General features: G+C 44.5%; 1 protein-coding gene across 2 annotated transcripts; it reads left to right on the top strand.

Annotated features, from left to right (window-relative positions):
- The first annotated feature begins 10,010 nt into the window (after window positions 1–10,010).
- Window positions 10,011–14,271, top strand: LOC309687405 (coagulation factor IX). Of its 2 annotated transcripts, none has more exons than XM_082502371.1 (10): window positions 10,011–10,089; window positions 10,167–10,339; window positions 10,775–10,799; window positions 10,932–11,045; window positions 11,137–11,271; window positions 11,936–12,198; window positions 12,281–12,395; window positions 12,669–12,865; window positions 12,943–13,068; window positions 13,805–14,271. In XM_082502371.1, exons 1-10 carry the CDS (start codon window positions 10,017–10,019, stop codon window positions 14,048–14,050), a joined length of 1,467 nt encoding a protein of 488 aa, XP_082358497.1. In that variant the 5' UTR covers window positions 10,011–10,016; the 3' UTR covers window positions 14,051–14,271. The 2 variants fall into 2 exon arrangements, with proteins under 2 accessions (XP_082358497.1, XP_082358498.1); XM_082502372.1 differs by having other exon boundaries at window positions 13,833–13,978.
- Window positions 14,272–22,120: the final 7,849 nt, after the last annotated feature.

Below are 22,120 nucleotides of genomic sequence, written 5' to 3'. Positions count from 1 at the left end.
GCGCATGTCCAGAAAAAATCTACAGAGTTAAACTGCAGGAATGTCTTAAAGACATAAAGACCTGGATGGCCGCTAACTTTCTGCTTCTTAATTCAGATCAAACTGAGGTTATTGTACTCGGCCCTGAAAAGCTTAGAAATATGGTATCTAATCAGATTCTTACTCTGGATGGCATTACCTTGGCCTCCAGTAACACTGTGAGGAACCTTGGAGTCATGTTTGACCAGGACATGTCCTTCAACGCACATATTAAACAAATATGTAAGACTGCTTTCTTCCATTTGTGCAACATCTCTAAAGTTAGAAATATCCTGTCTCAGAGTGACGCTGAAAAACTAGTTCATGCATTTATTACTTCCAGGCTGGACGACTGTAATTCATTATTATCAGGATGTCCAAAAAACTCGCTGAAAAGCCTTCAGCTGATCCAAAATGCTGCAGCAAGAGTCCTGACAGGGACTAGAAAGAGAGAGCAGATTTCTCCTGTTTTGGCTTCCTGTTAAATCCAGAATTCAAAATCCTGCTCCTCACATACAAGGTCTTAAATAATCAGGCCCCATCTTATCTTAATGACCTTGTAGTACCATATCACCCTATTAGAGCACTTCGCTCTCGCTCTGCAGGCCTACTTGTTGTTCCTAGAGTATTTAAAAGTAGAATGGGAGGCAGAGCCTTCAGTCTGTTGTTGTGATTTGTTGCTGAAAAATGAATTGAATTCACGTTGATTTAGATAAATCATCATCCCAGTCTGTCCACTGCTGATGGACGACTGAAGACCGGAAGAAGCTGTTACAGACTGATGACTCTTCAGGACCTGGGCCCTATTTCAGGAAGCCGGTTTAGAAAACTCAGAGTGAAAAACGATACTCAGGGTTGAGTAACCCCGAACTGTCCAACTCGGAATATTCGGTTTCAGAAAGGCTGATAACAATTAGTTCAGTCAACCCGGAGTTGCTTTAACCCCAAGTGAAGCGCGCGCACGAGGATACATAAAGCCCTGATTAGTGGAGCACAGATTAAGCGAGTCACCATGGAGACGGAGGGAAAGAAGGCGCGGTCAATGTATCTTACAGCGCTTGAGGCCGAAATTCTGATGGCAGCATATGCCGATAACATGCAAATTTTGCGGAAAAAAAGTAACACAGCCTCAGCTGCAAAAGAAAGGGAGCATGCATGGCAAAACATAGCCGACAGAGTCAATGCGTGAGTGTTAATTTAAACATTGATCGAGGGATTTCCACCCATTTAACACGTTATTTTATTATATTTTTTATTTTTTATTTCATACATTTTATTTTGTGATGTGATGTGAGCGCAGGTGCAACCCAACAGGCCCCAAACGTTCCTGGCAGCAAGTAAAAATGAAATATAAAAATATAGTCCAAACAGGTAAGGTGTAATTGTATTATGAGCCATAGTGCTTGGTCTGTTTGTCCCATGTAAATCAATTGCAGTTAGAGGCTACATTAATTTCCACTTATTGAAATTATCTGAGCACATTACAAGTACATATTTGCTTACTCTGTATGCTCAAATGTGGCCCGTTATAGCCAACAGAAAAACAGGTGGGGGTCCTCCACCACCACCACTCACAGAGCCTGGCCACTTGGCTTCCACATTTGTGATAATGTTGGCAGCATCACATATGATCTTCACAGTGCAGAGAACACAAATTAGCATCCATTACTATAATGAAATAATTTGTTAGTTTGAAATGCTACAGGGAACTATGTACCTGCACATTAATGCTGTGGAAAGACTTCCTGTTCACATAGTCTCCTTCATTTACTGAAGGAGCAATGATTGGAATGTGAGTGCCATCTGTACAGCCAATCACGCCTGGGAACCCTGAGAATAAATGTAAAATTTAAGTAGTAGTTCAAGTATCACCACATCATGAATTAAGTTTTGGTCATCCTGATACCTGCAATTTTGTGGCATCCCTCTTTGATAAATCTTGTGGGTCTGTGACCGGGGAACACCACAGACGAGTACAGGAGACGTTTCAGTGCAACTGTAACATTCCTGACTGCCCGACAGACGGTAGCCTTGGAAACGTGCTCAGCGTCACCAATATTATACAGAAAGCTCCCGTTTGCAAAAAACCGAAGTGCGATACAAATAATATGTACAGAACTGAGAGGATGTCCGCGATGTGTCACATGAGCAATATTAGGCCTGAGGATGTTATTCAAATAAATTATAGATTGTGCTGAAAAACGGTAACGTTCACACAGGAAATCATCAGGAAATGATAAAGTGTCCAAACGCGCTCTAATCACTCTCTCCCGGTGGAGAGCTCTGCGGAGAATTTGGGCTTCAACATCTACTGGCTCTTCAAGGAAGGAGCACGCCATGTCTGACACTTCCTACAGTCAGGTTTCTGACAAAGAGGCGGAGAACGTCAGGGTTAGTTGAAGTAAACCTGCTAGGGGGCAGGTTAGCTTCACGGAGTGTGTCGTCATAGTAACTCACTCAGAATTAATCTAAACTCGCTTTGTGAAACCGGAAACCCAGAGTTTCCGTTAACTCAGGGTATACTTACTCAGAGTTTGCACTAAACCGGCTTCCTGAAATAGGGCCCAGTAGGTGAAAGGACATGAAGACACAAACACCGATCACAGTCAGAAACAACCAGCCAGTACAAAACAGCTCCTCTTATAAAGCAGGCAGACACCAACTACTGAAGGAAACCACCACAAAGTCAAATTAAACCCTAAACAAACACAGCGGGGGGGCGAGGCACCCTCAAACAGCTTTCAGGTTTAACAATGGGAATGAAAATGAAGCCATGAGGGCCAAATGGCACCCTCTGCTTGCAGCTGCCCCCTCAGCCTGCGTGCAGGTGTGTCCAATCAGTCGCTCAGGGGTCTGGTTTCCCTCTGCTGGACCAATAGGCTTTCACTGGAGGTGCAGGCCGAGGGTTGGTCTGTGTTTCCACAGAGACTTATTCATCATGAAGAACACAAGACAGAACAACCAACTCGCTCATGAGGGAAGTTTTGGGTCAGAACCAGCTCTTGGAGCTCACGCTGCTCACCTGACTGCAAATCCTTCAAAGAGCAGCTTCCTCGTAGCCTTTTTATTGACAAACACAGTTGCAACACACAGCACAAGCACCTCCCTCCGTAAAACCCCCCAATGGTTCTAAGACAAGGCACTGTGTGTGTGTGCGTGCGTGTGTGTGTGTGTGTGTGTGTGTGTGTGTGACCTCCTGCTGACCAAAAGGGTCATAAAAGCAGGAAGCAACAACAGAAGAACAGATCTGTCAGACAGGATGTATCTGCGATAAAACCTCCCCCAGCACACAGTGTCTGGTGGTCAGAGACAAAGGAATGTCTTGATCCTGTAGATTGAACTCAGACTTTACAAATTTAAGAACCACAATGACAACATTCAACAATCAGACTTAACACTGAGCAGTCGTCAGGCCAGTCTACATCACAGCAACCCTGCAGTATCTGTAAGGCAAGGCAAGGCAAGTTTATTTGTACAGCACAATTCAACAACAAGGTGATTCAAAGTGCTTTACAGAGACATTAGAAACAAGAACAAATAAAAAGCATGATTTAAAATTGATTAAAACAAGCAAATAAACTAACTAATTAACAAACAAACAAACAAACAACAGTATATAAAATCAAAACAGATAAAATCAGTAGTTAAATGTAGAGATGGACCGATCCGATATTACGTATCGGTATCGGTCCGATACTGACCTAAATTACTGGATCGGATATCGGAGAAAAATAAAAAATGTAATCCGATCCATTAAATATCACGAAAGCACCTCACAAAACTTGCAACACACCGTAACTCACCTCAGGTTAGCACGTCGGAGCAGTATACATCACGTGATAGAGCGGCTGTGGCATGCGGGACCTGTCGGTGGTCTGGATAGCATTTGGAGCTTCGCTAGCAACCCGGCATTTCATCTCCGACAAAGTTATCCCGAGAGAAGTAAAGCAAGTGTGTAAGTCCATCTCTGAATGTTTGTAAAGCATTCCTGCGTTAAGCTTAACAAACGATATATGGAGCGACTGCCTCTTCTTGCTGCTACTTCAATCATGAAACTGCTTAACGATCAGCTGATCGGCTTTTCTGTCGCGAGTCCGTCTCTCTAGTTTGCTTTTGGCCCACTTTGCACCAGAAAGAGGAAACCAGCGGCTGAACAACAGCAGCACGTTTAAGCTTGATCAGCTGTTGTTAGAATTTATTTAATATTACTTTCTACACCAGGATCTTTTTCTACAGCTGACGCTGGTAACTGTGCAGGGGCGGATCTAGCAAAGTTTAGCCAGGGGGGCCGATAGGGCATTAACAGGGAAAAGGGGGCACAAAGACATACTTTTCTTTCTTATTCTCATTTAAAATGTCTAGCTTTTAATAAATAATTATCTGACAGCCAAAGTTTTAATTTGATGCAAAATGAATAGAAGTCAATTACTGTATATAGTAACTATTAAGTCTAATATATATACCCTAGTAAGCTATACTACTTTTTCCTTTGGGAAGGTACCATCTGTGCAGTCTGCAATTTTGTTGAAGAAAGATGTTGAATCTATTTAATATTTCTTGAAAAATAATTGATTTCTGTGCATTTTTTTTTCACACTGCATCAAATTAAGGTTGATTACGGCGATTAAGCATCATGAGGTGGAGCGTGAGGGGTGGTTCCCTATTTTTTATTTATTTATTTTTGTTGTTGCTGGGAGTTGGAACCCTATTAGTTAGGTTGCTTAATATTTATGCTAAGTACTCTTTAAAATACCAGAATAGGGAGGATGGTGTAGGTTTAAGTTTATTAGATTGATCAGTATTGCTGTACTATGAAATATTTTTTTTTGCATACAGGTATAACAGAATAGCTTTAGTGTAGTTGTTGTTTTAAACTTGAGTATGAACTTATACAAAATGCAGCAAGATATTTAAAAAACAGTTTTGTTGATTAAAAAACACCATATCGGATTCATATCGGTATCGGCAGATATCCAAATTTATGATATCGGTATCGGTATCGGACATAAAAAAGTGGTATCGTGCCATCTCTAGTTAAATGTAAGTTTTGAAATTTAAGCTTAAAGTGTGGATTTGGTGCTTTATTCAAATGCAGCTGAGAACAGGTGAGTCTTCAACCTGGATTTAAATAAACTGAGTGTTTCAGCTGATCTGAGGCTTTCTGGGAGTTTGTTCCAGATATAAGGAGCATAAAAGCTGAATGCAGCTTCTCCGTGTCTGGTTCTGACTCTGGGAACTGATAAAAGACCGGATCCAGATGACCTGAGGGATCTGGAAGGTTCATACTGGGTCAGGAGGTCATTGATGTATTTTGGTCCTAAACCATTCAGAGCTTTATAGACCAGCATCAGAACTTTAAAGTCTATCCTCTGACGGACAGGCAGCCAGTGTAAGGACCTCAGAGCTGGACTGATGTGGTCCACTTTTTTGGTCTTAGTGAGGACTCGAGCAGCAGAGTTCTGAATGAGCTGTAGTTGTCTGACTGATTTTTTAGGTAGACCTGTAAAGATGCTGTTACAGTAATCAAGCCTACTAAAGATGAATGCATGGACTAGTTTTTCCAGGTCCTGTTGAGACATCAGATCTTTTATCCTTGAAATATTCTTGAGGTGATAGTAAGCTGACTTTGTTATTGTCTTAATGTGTTTTTCTAAGTGTAGGTCTGCATCCATCACTACACCCAAATTTCTCGCCTGGTTTGTGGTTTTTAGATGTATAGATTGAAGTTCTCTGGTGACCTGTAATCGTTTTTCTTTGGCGCCAAAGACTATTACCTCAGTTTGTTTTTGTTTAGCTGGAGAAAATTGTGGCACAACCAGTCATTGATTTCCTCAATGCATTTACCAAGAGCCTGTACAGGGCCTCGGTCTCCTGGTGACATTGTGATATATATTTGTGTGTCATCTGCATAGCTGTGGTAGTTTATTTTGTTGTTGTTTATAATCTGTGCCAGTGGGAGCATGTAGATGTTAAACAGAAGGGGTCCCAAGATGGAACCTTGGGGAACTCCACATGTGATACTTGTCTGCTCAGATGTGAAGTTACCTATTGATACAAAGTATTTCCTGTTTTCTACGTATGTTTTGAACCAGTTTAGTACAGTTCCTGAAAGACCTGTCCAGTTCTCCAGTCGGTTGAGTAATATGTTGTGGTCAACTGTATCAAATGCTGCACTGAGATCCAGTAAAACTAGGACTGACATTTTTCCACTGTCTGTATTCAGACATATGTCATTAAACACTTTGGTCAGAGCGGTTTCAGTGCTGTGGTTCTGTCTAAAACCTGACTGGAAGGCATCGTAGCAATTATTCTGTTTTAAGAAGTAACTGAGCTGTTGAGAAACTGCTTTTTCAATGATCTTACTTAAAAACGGGAGATTTGAGATCGGCCTGTAGTTGTTCATTTGTGTCTTGTCAAGATTGTCCTTTTTCAGTATAGGTTTGATTACAGCAGTTTTTAGTGGTTCTGGAAACACACCTGATAATAAAGAAAAGTTGACGATCTGTAACAGGTCTGACTCTAAAGTCTTTGAGACCTTTTTGAAAAAACTTGTTGGCAGGACATCTAAACAGCAGGAGGAGGAGTTCAGTTGACCTAAGATGTCCTCCAGGTCTTTGCTGTTAATAGGTTGAAACTGTTTCATGGTGTTTAAACAGTTTTTTGGTGGACACAGTACATATCCTGGATCTGCTGTTGATGTACCAATTGCTTGTCTAATTTTTTGGATTTTTTCAGTGAAGAATTTGGCAAAGTCATTGCAGGCCATGGTTGAATGAAGTTCAGCTGCCACTGACACAGGAGGGTTTGTTAGCCTGTCAACTGTAGAAAATAAGACCCGAGCATTATGGCTGTTTTTAGTGATGATGTCAGAGAAGTAGGACCTCCTTGCATTCCTCAGTTGTAAATTATAATTGTGAAGTTTCTCTTTATAAATGTCATAGTGAACCTGGAGGTTTGTTTTTCTCCATCTGCGCTCAGCTTTCCTACACTCTCTTTTTTCATTTTTCACCAGTGTGGAGTTTCTCCATGGAGACTTTTTCCTTCCAGAGATAACCTTCACCTTAATGGGAGCAATAGTGTCCATGACATTTAACATGTTAGCATTGAAGCTATTGACGAGCTCATTGACTGACCCTCTGGACAGGTGAGGTGTTAATGGGAAGACCTGGTTAAAAATTGCACTACTGTGTTCAGTTATACACCGTTTTGTGATCACTGTTGTTGATATATTTGTGTGGGCTGAGATTTTACTTTCAAAGAAAACACAGTAATGATCACACAGGCCCACATCAGACACAGTAACCTTTGAAATGCTCAGGCCTTTGGAGATCAGTAGGTCAAGAGTGTGTCCTCTATTATGTGTGGCCTCTGTTACATGCTGAGTCAGCCCAAAGTTGCCCAGAGTGTTACTCAGGTCTTTAGTCCCTTTGTCCTGAGGGTTGTCCACATGGATGTTAAAATCCCCAGCAATAATTACACAGTCAAAATCAACACAGATCACAGACAGCAGTTCACTGAGGTCATTAAAAAAGTCTGTGCAGTATTTGGGAGGCCTGTAAACATTAAGAAACACAACTTTGGATGGGGCCTTCAGCTGTAAAGCCACATATTCAAAAGACTGAAAACTTCCAGGAGATAGCTGCTTACATTGAAATGATTCATTAAATAAGACAGCAACCCCTCCTCCTCTCCTGCTCGCCCTGACCTCACTGATAAAACTGTAGTTAGGAGGGGTCGTCTCGATGAGAACAGCTCCACTGTTACTTTGGTCCAACCAAGTTTCAGTTAAAAACATAAAATCAAGGCTGTGCTCAGTGATTAAATCATTAATTAAAAATGTTTTCCCAGCTAGAGATCTAATGTTTAATAAAGCCAACTTAAGTGTTTTAGAGGTATTACTTGTCCCCTCGTGTTTGGGAGCAGTCTGTGGCACACAAGGTATGTTTACTATGTTTAAAGATCTTTTAGAGTGCAGCTCTCTGTGTTTTGACCAGGCCACATGTCTCCTTCTGTCACCTAAAAGTACAGAGATTTTAAAACCTTCTAGTAAACAGGGTCCCAGCTTCTCCTGGGAAAAGTCATCACTGCCATAATCCTCACAGCCCGGACCCTCCACACATCACGCATCAGACTGCGGAGACAGGGCATGAAGAGGAACTAAGGGGGGCGAGGCTGGGCAATGTGACTTCGATTGCTCTGTTGAGGGTGGGGCTCGATGGCGAACCTTTGGCCGCTCTGGTGGGGGGTTTATGGGGGACAAAAAGGGATTGGGACGGGGGGTAGATCTGAGCCCAGCATTGACCCGCTCCATCATCTCCTCAGTGAATTTCAGGTGTGGGGAGGAGGGAGAAAGGGAGGGGGAGGAGGGTGATGGCCTGTCAGGGGTTTGGGGGACTGGGGAAGGTCGTGGTCCCTGGTCCTGGTCGTTGGTGTTGTTGAGAGAGTTGGAGGCAAATAGGGACCCCTCTTCTTGCCTTAGATGTCTCTCCTTTCTGAGGCTCTTCCCGGGTGGGGGCAAATGGAGCTCCTCCTCAAGGTTTCTGCTGGGCTTTGTCTGTTCTTGGAGTACTGTTTGTTCCTCTTTATGAGATAACTCCTCGTTTATCTCAGCCTTGGCACCAAGCACAGATGGATGACGTATGGAATAAAACAAGTTGGAGGTGAACAGTTTCACCCCTGACTTGTTAAAATTAAATCCATTTGCTTTGAACAGATGCCTGCGTTCCCAAAAAATATTAAAGTTGTCGATAAAATGCACTGAGTGGTCAGCACATGCTGATATAAGCCATTTATTCAGTGTAAACAACCTGCTGAATCTCTCGTCTCCTCCTCTGACCGGCGGTACAGGTCCACTGATGAATACAGCTGCATTCAGAGAGTTTACAGTATTTAATAATCCAGTAAAGTCCCGTTTCAGAACCTCCGACTGTTGTTTGGACACATCGTTTGACCCTGTATGCAGAACAATGTTTGTCACAGTTGGATATTCATCTGCAATTTGAAGAATTCTCTCCTTCAGGTTGTTGACCATATCGTTAGGAAAGCAGAGGACTTTAGTGTTCTTACCGCACATCCTTTGTACATCCTTTACGGCAGAGTCACCCACAATCAGAGTTTCAGGCCTAGCCTTTAGCTTTCCCTGTGGCCTTTCACTTTTCAACAGATTTTCAGACCTTATTTCGCTGCTTTTAGATGGATGGTTGTCCGATATAGATCCAGGGTCCTTTGATAGTGGAGCAAATCTGTTCTGCAGTTTCACATTCAGTTGTTTTGGAGGTTTGTTGTTAACCTTCCTATTCACGGTTGTCCAGTCCTGTTTCCTCTCGTATACAGGGGTAGAAGAGCTTCTCTGTCTCGTAGGAAGTGAAGGCCAGTCGGTTTCAGAGATTTCAGCTCGCTGTGCCCTGCCTGTGATACGTCCTCCCCCTTCCAGGAGACATGATTTATGTCTTGGTTTTGCACCAAGACAGTCTAAGGGGGGATTATCACTTGAGGATTTATAATAATGCACAGAGTCTACTTTCTTGGTCATGTCATCTGTGCTCCTTAGCTGTGTGCTAGCTTGCTCATCGCCATTGTTTTGAATCAAAGGCAAGGTTGTTTCATTTCCACACAGTCCATTTACCTCCACGTTTACTTCTAAGTATCTGTACTGCAGTACAGATACTGCAGTACCGCGTGTACTCTGTTCAGCAGGCCCTGCACGTGTCGCTGTCGGTGCTCTGAAGGTTATTCCAGAGTTGGCTCCGTTCCTCTTAAGCCTTTGGAATATTTTCATGAACAGCTGCTTCCTACAGGATCATCAAAAGGTGCTGTGACCTTTGACCTTTTCACCTTTACAGGTCAGCAATGAAAATACTCCAGCAGAACAGAGTTCAGACGTGTTGTCGTCTCTGCGGCTGATGTGACATCTGCGTGTCAATATTTGAGCTGTGGTTAACCATCAATCCGTCAGCTGCTCCTCCATCCTCCATTTTGCCCGCAGCCGTCGGACAGACATGCTGCCGTCCACAGCCGTGACTCTGAGCGTTGGCGCTCTGCTCGTCTGCTCTGCGCTCATCCAGTGTTCAGGTGAGACACACCCACGCTCGTGTTTTCCGCCTCTGCGGCACAGTCTGAGTGTTTCCGTTTTTCTGTCCACCCCTCAGTGTTCTTGGATCGGTCGGCGGCCGGCCAGATCCTGCGCTCCTCCTCCAGGAGGCGACGAGCCAACTCGCATTTCCTGGAGGAGATGCTGCCCGGGAACCTGGAGCGGGAGTGTTACGAGGAGCGCTGCTCACTGGAGGAGGCCACAGAGATCTTCCAGACCCAGGAGAAGACGGTACGAAGCCCACCGCCGCCCACGCAGCAGGAGATTACCACCGTGTTACTTTATTTAAACATATATTAAAGCAAAGTCAGCACCACAGACCCGTGCTAACCCAGAGAGGACCGCTTCGTCCTGATTGATGATGCTGGGCCCAAAACCTGACCCTCAGCGGGTGGAGCTAAATGCTTAAATAAGGATTTCGACGTAGTTCTAGTCAAGGGTGTGTAGCTAGCAGAGTGTGTGTAGAGGAAGCAGCTGAAATGATGGAAGTCATCAGAAAACATCACCCTCGTTCATCCCGGACACGAATCAGGACGATTACAGAGCAGGAGATCAGCTTAGCTGCGCACACACAGGATGCAGAGCGTTGTCGTGTCTGCAGACTCTTACACAGTCGTTCAACATAACCACAGCTGCAGTCACTAACTCTGAGTCCTTGTCCCACAGATGGAGTTTTGGTACAGATACACAAGTGAGTACGAACAACCCAGTCACTCAGTTTGTGGCAGCTCAGCTGGATGTGCTTTAGTCTGACTACAGTCTGAAATCTTATCAGGTGTCTTCTACCAATGACTCAGCTGAGTTCCTCACCTGTGTGTCTTAGATCTGAACCCCTGTGGGACCAACCCCTGTCTGAACGGAGGCATGTGCACCCTGGACCGAGGAGACTTCACGTGTCTTTGTCCTCCCCAGTATCAGGGCAAGATCTGCAACACAGGTAACAAACACCTGAAACTCAGGTACACCACCTTTAAATCGAGCAAATGACACCTGACAAATGAAATATTTATGAAAATTGCCTTGGGTAGTGGTGTTGGAGTGCCACTATAGAAATGGTGGCTGTATGCAGTACTGCAGAGACCTGGCAGGTGGCGCTGGAGTTCAGTGTGGCTGTGCTGACGGATACTTCCTAGAGAGTGACAGACAGAGCTGCTCCAAGACCGGTAACACTCCCAGGACCCACATTGTATTAGTATTACTGCACATAATACTACAGTAAGTGCAGACGGGATTTATTACTTCCAGGCTGGACGACTGTAATTCATTATTATCAGGAAGTCCTAAAAACTCCCTGAAAAGCCTTCAGCTGATCCAAAATGCAGCAAGAGTCCTGACAGGGACTAGAAAGAGAGAGCAGATTTCTCCTGTTTTGGCTTCCTGTTAAATCCAGGATTCAAAATCCTGCTCCTCACATACTTAAATAATCAGGCCCCATCTGATCTTAATGACCTTGTAGTACCATATCACCCTATTAGAGCACTTCGCTCTCGCTCTGCAGGCCTACTTGTTGTTCCTAGAGTATTTAAAAGTAGAATGGGAGGCAGAGCCTTCAGTTTTCAGGCCCCTCTTCTGTGGAACCAGCTTCCAGTTTGGATTCAGGAGACAGACACTATCTCTACTTTCAAGATCAGGCTTCAAACTTTCCTTTTTGCTAAAGCATATAGTTAGGGCTGGACCAGGTGACCCTGAATCCTCCCTTAGTTATGCTGGGGAATTCCCATGATGCACTGGTGTTAATCATTATTCATATATTCATGTCTGTGTCTTTGTTGGTCTCACGGCTAATCTGAGCTGATTTCGTGATCTTTCTTTCCCGTTCCTGCTCAGTGGCGTTCCCCTGCGGCCGTCAGCAGATGGAGGCTTTGGATCGAGGTCGCTCTCTGCTGAGTTCCTTGGAGACAGACGATGCCACGTGGGATTACAATGCAACAGACAGCTGGCTACCTGAACTTAATTCAACAGAGGTGTGGACAGCGAACGCAACAGGGAGAGGAGGGAACCTGACGGACAGTGGAGGGGCAGGAGGTAGCGAGATGCAGCCTCGTGTTGTGGGTGGATCCCTGGAGAGGAGAGGAGGGAGCCCCTGGCAGGTTTGGAGGGATCAGTGGAATAACGAAGCAGAACCTTGTTCTGAGCTGTGTGAACGTGCTGACTCTGAGCGTTTCTGTTCAGGTTCTGATCCACAGGTCTGACGGCTTCGGTTTCTGCGGAGGGACTCTGGTATCTGACCGATGGGTCGTTTCTGCCGCTCACTGCTTTGAAGAGTCTGCAGACCACATTACGATAGGTGAGGCCGGTGGTTTACAGTGGACCTCACCCACTGTGAGCGGCAGAGCAGCAGGGGTGCTCATGTAAACGCGCATACTTTGAATGCTAATCAGACACTGTTCACACATCTGTGTAGGCTTCTGCACGTCTGTAAAACCACTACACTCAGGTATGTGCCCTCTGCTGGCTGCAGCAGCGATTGCGGCATCTCGGTTCATCGATGCTGTCCCTTCAGTCTGAGCGCAGGAATGTGTGTGTGAGCTGGGTTTTCTGAGTGTGTGTGTGTCTGCAGGTGACTACGACAAGCAGCGTCCCGATCCAGGCGAGCAGCAGATAAAGATCCAGAAGGTCATCATTCATCCTCACTTCCACGCCTTCACCTTCGACAGCGACCTCGCTCTGCTCTATCTCGCCCGGCCTGTTCAGAAGGGCCCCACCGCAGTCCCCGCCTGCCTCCCCGACACCCACCTCTCCAAATACCTGCTGAAGGTAATTTCATCGGAAATGATGAGTGCTGCAGCTGACTTAGCCCATCTGTCTGATGCCGACTGTGTCCGTGTGCCCAGGAGGACAACCACGGCGTGGTGACGGGCTGGGGGGCCACCGAGTACCTGGGCCGCTCCTCGAGGTTCCTGAGGAAGGTGACACTCCCAGTGGTCGGCTACAAAGACTGCATCAGCACCACCGAGCAGGTGATCAGCTGAGCGTCTGAGCCCAACCCCGCAGCAACTGCTGATCTATACTTAGTGTTTGAGAAAGAGCAGCAACACAGCAACAGGTGACGTAAACGTTAGAAAAGCTGCTGCATCCTCTGATAAACTAGACTGTTTATCAGAGGATCCGGGGGGGGCTACTTAGAGGGTTACCTGGTACGCCCGCTGTCGATAGACCGCCACGTTCGTGGTGAACACCGACGGGCTGGACAGTTTTTGGATGGAGGTCCACAGGTTAGCATGTTAGCAGGGGACTGCTGCACATTCGTCATACTTAATACAAGTAATGACCTTTTCTAAAAGTAACTGTAATCTGATTACTGAGTGTAGTAGTGTCATCTCTACAAAATGAAACGAGGGTGGAAACTGCTTCGGCGAGCAGCACTGCTGAACGACAGTTGGGGTCGTAGAGGACGATAAAGAGCACACCTGTTCATGTGTCCTTACAGGAAGAACTGTTGGATGAACAGGTGTGCTCTCTGTAACGTGTTTGAATCCTGCACTAAGCAGACTGTGGACACCTGAACATGATGCACAGCATCTGCTGTCAGCATTGTTTGTGTACAGGTGTACATGTAAATCTGCCCCGTCTCAGGTGTGCTGTTCACTCGAGCGATACCGTCTATGACCAAATCAAACCAGACCAGGGTCAGCGATAGAGACGCAGCCGTTCCCACGTTGCCCTGATGCCCGGCCCCTCCTGTGTTTCCTGCAGGTGATCACAGACAACATGTACTGCGCAGGTTACCTGGAGGCCAGTAAGGACGCCTGCAGCGGGGACAGCGGAGGGCCGTTTGTGGTGAACTACAGGGGGACCTGGTTCCTGACCGGGGTCGTCAGCTGGGGGGAGAAATGTGCCGCCCGTGGCAAGTACGGTGTCTACACCCGACTGGGCAACTTCCTCAACTGGATCCGAGACACAATGGAGAGACGGGACGTGAACGGCACTGGGAGCCCGTGAAGCCCCGAGAGCCAAGCGTGCCCGGTTTCATGTGAGGGGATTATGGGATACCGAGTGAGCTGCAACCACCTTCAAACCGACTCTGAACACTGCTGCCACACTGACGCCATAAAGGGATCTGCTGCAGTAATAGTACAGCGAGTATGCATAGTGAGTACTTTAATACCACAGAGGAAGCATCACCCTGAGATTTAAAGCAATGCTGTGAAGGAGCATGCAGTAAATCTGTTGCTGTGTTTGTCTATGAATAAATGTCAAGGAGCAAAATTCACCAAATAAACAACGTGTGTAAGCTTCTCTTCATGTTCCTGGATGATGTTTGATTCACACACCTGTGGGTACATACATGCACAGACTATACATATGAGATGGTCACTGTGATGTCACATATTGGTCTTTGAGGTTGTTTTTCAGGTTTCAAACATTTTTGAGACCTGGCAGGAAGAGTGAAGGGGCCGAGCTGACCAGGCGACGCTGCACGCTCGGTAAAAATAGGCTTTTATCGTCCTGGATGATCATTTTCACTGTTATTGGATAAGCTGTGAACCCAGCAGCTGAGACCACAAACCCTTCAGATCATTTCATTTCCTACAGACTTCAGACAATCAGACCAGAGCAGTCGCCCCCTGCTGGACATTAGATTGAATGCAGGTCTAAGCAGTAATATCTGAATGTTGCTGTTACAGTAAACAGATCATGTCATCATTGTTGTGCAAACATGTTGATTTTGGTTCTTTAATAAGAGCTTTTGAGTGCCTCCCACATAAACACAGCAATGAAACAAAACAATGTTGCATCATAAAGCATCGTGCCATAACATGAGCAGCGCGTTACATAATGGGCCTGGCAGTCATTCACAGGTGTGAAGTAGTCAGACTCGAACGTCAAGGAAGGTGGTAGGGAAGCAGACTATGCAGACATTTAGGTTTCCAAGGTGAGCAATTCAATAGTGATGGGACGTTCTGTATCGAGGCTTCGGAGCGTGTGTCGAGGCTTGCTTCATTTATGGGAGGAGCTGAAAATGATGACGTCCGAAGCCTCGCTGCCCGGCTGTACCACGTGACTGGTTCATGAAGTGGTTCGAACTTTGCCGCGAGCTATGACAGCGATATAAACCCCTCAGACTTCATTCAAAATGTGGGTGTTTGATGGAGAGTTGTTAGTGAGAGTTTGGAGACAGTTTGGAGGTTTATGAGAGTGAGGAGAGAAAGTCAGGAGAGAATGGAGCCAGCTAAGAAGAGGAGGATGTCCTCCCCTGTGTGGGAACATTTTGATCTTATTCCTCCCAACAAAGTATGTAAATTTCTACAGACGATGTATTTTCATGATACTGATGGTGCAATACAATTTATGTTGAGCTGTCTTGACTTTTGTACAAGGTGAAGTGTTTGCTATGTGCCAGGGAGCTGGGATATAACAACAACACCTCATCCATGCTTAGGCACTACAGAGCTTTGCATGAGAATAAGAGGAACACCGATTGTGGAGCAAGGCCAGGGCCCTGTTTCAGGAAGCCGGTTTAGAGTAAACTCTGAGTAAGTATACCCTGAGTTAACGGAAACTCTGGGTTTCCGGTTTCACAAAGCGAGTTTAGATTAATTCTGAGTGAGTTACTATGACGACACACTCCGTGAAGCTAACCTGCCCCCTAGCAGGTTTACTTCAACTAACCCTGACCTTCTCCGCCTCTTTGTCAGAAACCTGACTGTAGGAAGTGTCAGACATGGCGTGCTCCTTCCTTGAAGAGCCAGTAGATGTTGAAGCCCAAATTCTCCGCAGAGCTCTCCACCGGGAGAGAGTGATTAGAGCGCGTTTGGACACTTTATCATTTCCTGATGATTTCCTGTGTGAACGTTACCGTTTTTCAGCACAATCTATAATTTATTTGAATAACATCCTCAGGCCTAATATTGCTCATGTGACACATCGCAGACATCCTCTCAGTTCTGTACATATTATTTGTATCGCACTTCGGTTTTTTGCAAACGGGAGCTTTCTGTATAATATTGGTGACGCTGAGCACGTTTCCAAGGCTACCGTCTGTCGGGCAGTCAGGAATGTTACAGTTGCACTGAAACGTCTCCTGTACTCGTCTGTGGTGTTCCCCGGTCATAGACCCACAAGATTTATCAAAGAGGGATGCCACAAAATTGCAGGTATCAGGATGAACGAAACTTAATTCATGATGTGGTGATACTTGAACTACTACTTAAATTTTACATTTATTCTCACGGTTCCCAGGCGAGATTGGCTGTATAGATGGCACTCACATTCCAATCATTGCTCCTTCAGTAAATGAAGGAGACTATGTGAACAGGAAGTCTTTCCACAGCATTAATGTGCAGGTACATAGTTCCCTGTAGCATTTCAAACTAACAAATTATTTCATTATAGTAATGGATGCTAATTTGTGTTCTCTGCACTGTGAAGATCATATGTGATGCTGCCAACATTATCACAAATGTGGAAGCCAACTGCTCAGCCTCTGTGAGTGGTGGTGGTGGAGGACCCCCACCTGTTTTTCTGTTGGCTATAACAGGTCACATTTGAGCATACAGAGTAAGCAAATATGTACTTGTAATGTGCTCAGATAATTTCAATAAGTGGAAATTAATGTAGCCTCTAACTGCAATTGATTTACATGGGACAAACAGACCAAGCACTATGGCTCATAATACAATTACACCTTACCTGTTTGGACTATATTTTTATATTTCATTTTTACTTGCTGCCAGGAACGTTTGGGGCCTGTTGGGTTGCACCTGCGCTCACATCACATCACAAAATAAAATAAAATATAATAAAATAACGTGTTAAATGGGTGGAAATCCCTAGATCAATGTTTAAATTAACACTCACGCATTGACTCTGTCGGCTATGTTTTGCCATGCATGCTTTTGCAGCTGTGGCTGTGTTACTTTTTTCCCGCAAAATTTGCATGTTATCGGCATATGCTGCCATCAGAATTTCGGCCTCAAGCGCTGTAAGATACATTGACCGCGCCTTCTTTCCCTCCGTCTCCATGGTGACTCGCTTAATCTGTGCTCCACTAATCAGGGCTTTATGTATCCTCGTGCGCACGCTTAACTTGGGGTTAAAGCAACTCCGGGTTGATTGAACTAATTGTTATCAGCCTTTCTGAAACCGAATATTCCGAGTTGGACAGTTCGGGGTTACTCAACCCTGAGTATCGTTTTTCACTCTGAGTTTTCTAAACCGGCTTCCTGAAACAGGGCCCAGGTGAGCCATCAAATGCAATGATAATATAGCATGCAGTAATGTTACTAAATGATATAACAATATTATACAACTGTTATAAGTTACGTGTGTGATATTTATATTTGTGCTTTGTCTTTATTGTCTTTCCTCAGGAGAACAATCTCCAATAGATGAAGACCTGGTTACCATGGTGATTGAGGACTCCCAGCCATTTAGCATTGTGGAGGACAAAGGATTCAAAAGATTTGTTAAATCATTAAATCCTAGCTATGTTCTCCCCACTAAAGGTTATAAAAGCAGTGAAAATTTAGTTTTTACAGAATAAAATGTGAACAGGCAGGACTGAGGCTCAAAGCCTCAGTGTGTAGCTGTCCATACCTCAACGTTACAAAAGCACAACTACTGTCCACACCCCAACCACACCTCACCTCACAGTAAATGATCGTTTTCATTTCAAGCATTTCCAAATAATCATTTCCCATACTGCCACTATAAATATACACAGTATACTGCATCACTACAATATACATGTTTTACACACTCCTTTTGTTGTTGACATTTACAGGCTGTGTGCAAAATGCCACACTCTTCAAATTCATGCCAGCTATTATTTTTACGTCCAGTAGGTGTCCTGCTAGAGCAAATGAAGCGTCGCGTTGGGGTGAACCAATTGGATGAAAAGCCACCATGGCATGGCATGGCATGGCATGGCATGGCATGGCATGGCATGGCATGGCATGGCATGGCATGGCATGGCATGGCATGGCATGGCATGGCATGGCATGGCAACACCGCTCACCTCTCCTCCCTCCTGCGTCTGGTAGAGACTGGCTTTAAATAGGGCCATCAATTTCCCTCCAATTGCCCAGCCAGTACCACTCACTCAACTGAGGGATCTAAAGCTCTACACAGATTATCTAAAAACACAAAACCTCTACACACTTCTAACATGCACATTTACACAACTAAATGGCAGTATTAACAAAAGGAAAAACATTCAACAAATCCCTTTAAACATTAACACAGACAAAAGGAAACCCCTCCACTTGGTTTTTCCTGATGATGTCATGTGTGACATGATCAGGACTTTAAAATGAGGAAATGCCAGGCGGGCGTTTCCCCACACCTGACACTCATGATGACTGAAAAGACAAACAGAGTAAGTATGAACAAATGACTTAATCTGTAACATAATAAAGTATAACGAAACATAACTTAGTATTTGTCTTAATTTGCAGAATGTTTGATTTGCCGGCAACAAAACGCTTACACAAACAAACCCGGGATAGTGAGTGAAGCAATGTTACTTGACAAATAGCAAACCATAGCAAATACATAGAAACAGAATGTGTACAATGTGCAAAAACAAGGTAAACACATGTGGGACAAATGGAGAGAATTGCAACTGCTCCTCCACTTTGTCACAACAGGTTTATGTTCAAACTGAGGCCAGATGTGAACAACAGAACAGACAAAGGTTTCCACTGATGTCTGATCCAACAGCTGCTGGTTCACTCAGTCAGTCCAACTGGTTCCCAACAAGTCTGTCCCACTGTGTGAAAAATCTTACGGGCTTTACAGAGTTCTCAAACCACTTGGACAAAAAATACTTTGTGGTGGAGGTGGAGGCAGGCTGAAGCACCTGTGCTTCAGCCAGTTTTCTAAACCGGCTTCCAGGGCCCTATTTCAGGAAGCCGGTTTAGAAAACTCAGAGTGAAAAACGATACTCAGGGTTGAGTAACACCGAACTGTCCAACTCGGAATATTCGGTTTCAGAAAGGCTGATAACAATTAGTTCAGTCAACGCGGAGTTGCTTTAACCCCAAGTTAAGCGTGCGCACGAGGATACATAAAGCCCTGATTAGTGGAGCACAGATTAAGCGAGTCACCATGGAGACGGAGGGAAAGAAGGCGCGGTCAATGTATCTTACAGCGCTTGAGGCCGAAATTCTGATGGCAGCATATGCCGATAACATGCAAATTTTGCGGGAAAAAAGTAACACAGCCTCAGCTGCAAAAGAAAGGGAGCATGCATGGCAAAACATAGCCGACAGAGTCAATGCGTGAGTGTTAATTTAAACATTGATCGAGGGATTTCCACCCATTTAACACGTTATTTTATTATATTTTATTTTTTATTTCATACATTTTATTTTGTGACGTGATGTGAGCGCAGGTGCAACCCAACAGGCCCCAAACGTTCCTGGCAGCAAGTAAAAATGAAATATAAAAATATAGTCCAAACAGGTAAGGTGTAATTGTATTATGAGCCATAGTGCTTGGTCTGTTTGTCCCATGTAAATCAATTGCAGTTAGAGGCTACATTAATTTCCCCTCTGTAAGCACTTATTGAAATTATCTGAGCACATTACAAGTACATATTTGCTTACTCTGTATGCTCAAATGTGACCCGTTATAGCCAACAGAAAAAAAGCGGAGGCCTGAAAAACAGGTGGGGGTCCTCCACCACCACCACTCACAGAGGCTGAGCAGTTGGCTTCCACATTTGTGATAATGTTGGCAGCATCACATATGATCTTCACAGTGCAGAGAACACAAATTAGCATCCATTACTATAATGAAATAATTTGTTAGTTTGAAATGCTACAGGGAACTATGTACCTGTACATTAATGCTGTGGAAAGACTTCCTGTTCACATAGTCTCCTTCATTTACTGAAGGAGCAATGATTGGAATGTGAGTGCCATCTATACAGCCAATCACGCCTGGGAACCCTGAAAATAAATGTAAAATTTACGTAGTAGTCCAAGTATCACCACATCATAAATTAAGTTTTGTTCATCCTGATACCTGCAATTTTGTGGCATCCCTCTTTGATAAATCTTGTGGGTCTATGACCGGGGAACACCACAGACGAGTACAGGAGACGTTTCAGTGCAACTGTAACATTCCTGACTGCCCGACAGACGGTAGCCTTGGAAACGTGCTCAGCGTCACCAATATTATACAGAAAGCTCCCGTTTGCAAAAAACCGAAGTGCGATACAAATAATATGTACAGAACTGAGAGAATGTCCGCGATGTGTCACATGAGCAATATTAGGCCTGAGGATGTTATTCAAATAAATTATAGATTGTGCTGAAAAACGGTAACGTTCACACAGGAAATCATCAGGAAATGATCAAATGTCCGAACGCGCTCTAATCACTCTCTCCCGGCGGAGAGCTCTGCGGAGAATTTGGGCTTCAACATCTACTGGCTCTTCAAGGAAGGAGCACGCCATGTCCGACACTTCCTACAGTCAGGTTTCTGACAAAGAGGCGGCGACAGTCAGGGTTAGTTGAAGTAAACCTGCTAGGGGGCAGGTTAGCTTCACGGAGTGTGTCGTCATAGTAACTCACTCAGGATCAATCTAAACTCGCTTTGTGAAACCGGAAACCCAGAGTTTCCGTTAACTCAGGATATACTTACTCAGAGTTTGCACTAAACCGGCTTTCTGAAACAGGGCCCTGGGGCCCGTTCTTCGTACGTCGCTTACTACATCCAAGATCAAATGACACATCCAAGACCAAACCATCGCGCTAACCGTGAGCTCGCTAATCCGGTTCCCCGAACACACCTGCTGTTGACGATTAGTACAGCTGGAAGCAGTAATGTGACATCACTGGGTGTCGTAAAAGGGGCTACGCATCGATAGTAGAAACATTGATCGGCAACCCGCTGATTGGTCGGCGAAAATGTCGAAGGAGCGCGCTCGGCTCGGTATTTTTCGGCAGCAGAGCAAGAACCCTTGAGTGAGGGATTTCAGGAGTTTCAGAGTTTAATTAAAACGCAAGGGAACACTGCAAAGGCTGCAAAAGCAAGGAGAGAGGGCTGGCAGAAAGTTGCTGACAAATTAAACTCGTAGGTAATTTAATAATAACAATAATAATGGAGTGGATTTATATAGCGCTTTTCAAGGCACCCAAAGTGCTTTACAATGCCACTATTCATTCACTCCCACATTCACACACTGGTGGAGGCAGCTACGGTTGTAGCCACAGCTGCCCTGGGGCAGACTGACAGAAGCCATCGGCCCCTCTGGCCAACACCAGTAGGCGGTAGGGTAGATTTATTATATTACACTATATTATCCAATATTATATTACATTATATTATATTGTTATATTTTATCCTCTTTCACATTACAGCCACAACAGGACCCACTAGAACATGGGAACAAGTAAAAGTGAAATATTAGAATATTCTACAGAATGGTAATATTTATCACTTATATTGCTTTTAGTCTCTTGGACAGAGACCCTGAAATAATCTGTTTGTTTGTTTATAACAGCAACCAAGAAAAGGGCAGAGGAAAAAAAGACAGGTGGTGGTCCTGCACCCCCTCGTCAACAAGTTGGTTAAGTGAATAATACCCTCACGGGAAAATCGATATCTCTCTATGAGCACACTGTCGCGCTGAGCTAAAGGATCCTGTCTGTCCCGCAATATACGCTGAATTCTGAGGACTCTCCTTATCAATCTTGCACCTTCCGCAATGGGTTGCTCGCGTAAACGGACAGGACATGGCTGCGACAGACTTCCCAAATCCACCTTCGCTTTTATAGCCGTGGTCTCTCATCTTGATTACACAAAGTAATTTACAATTACTACTCTGAAATATGAATTACATCTGTAATAATCACATACATGTAATAGAATGTTAATAGTACATTTCCCTTTTTTAGGAAATGACCTGTATGTATCTGTGTGACATCAATAAAAGGATCAAGTGCTGCATTATCTTTAGTTACATTGATGTTATTTATTTATGGTGAAACAGTGGAAAAATATCGCTGTTGCTTTCGTATAAATGAAGCGGACATACCTGCGTGGCCGCGATCTAATCCT

This window comes from Aulonocara stuartgranti (genome assembly GCF_965226115.1).
Source record: "Aulonocara stuartgranti genome assembly, chromosome: 14".
NCBI lineage: Eukaryota > Metazoa > Chordata > Actinopteri > Cichliformes > Cichlidae > Aulonocara > Aulonocara stuartgranti.
The sequence above is the reverse complement of the archived record's forward strand: the minus strand, read 5'-3'. Positions and strand labels throughout refer to the sequence as shown.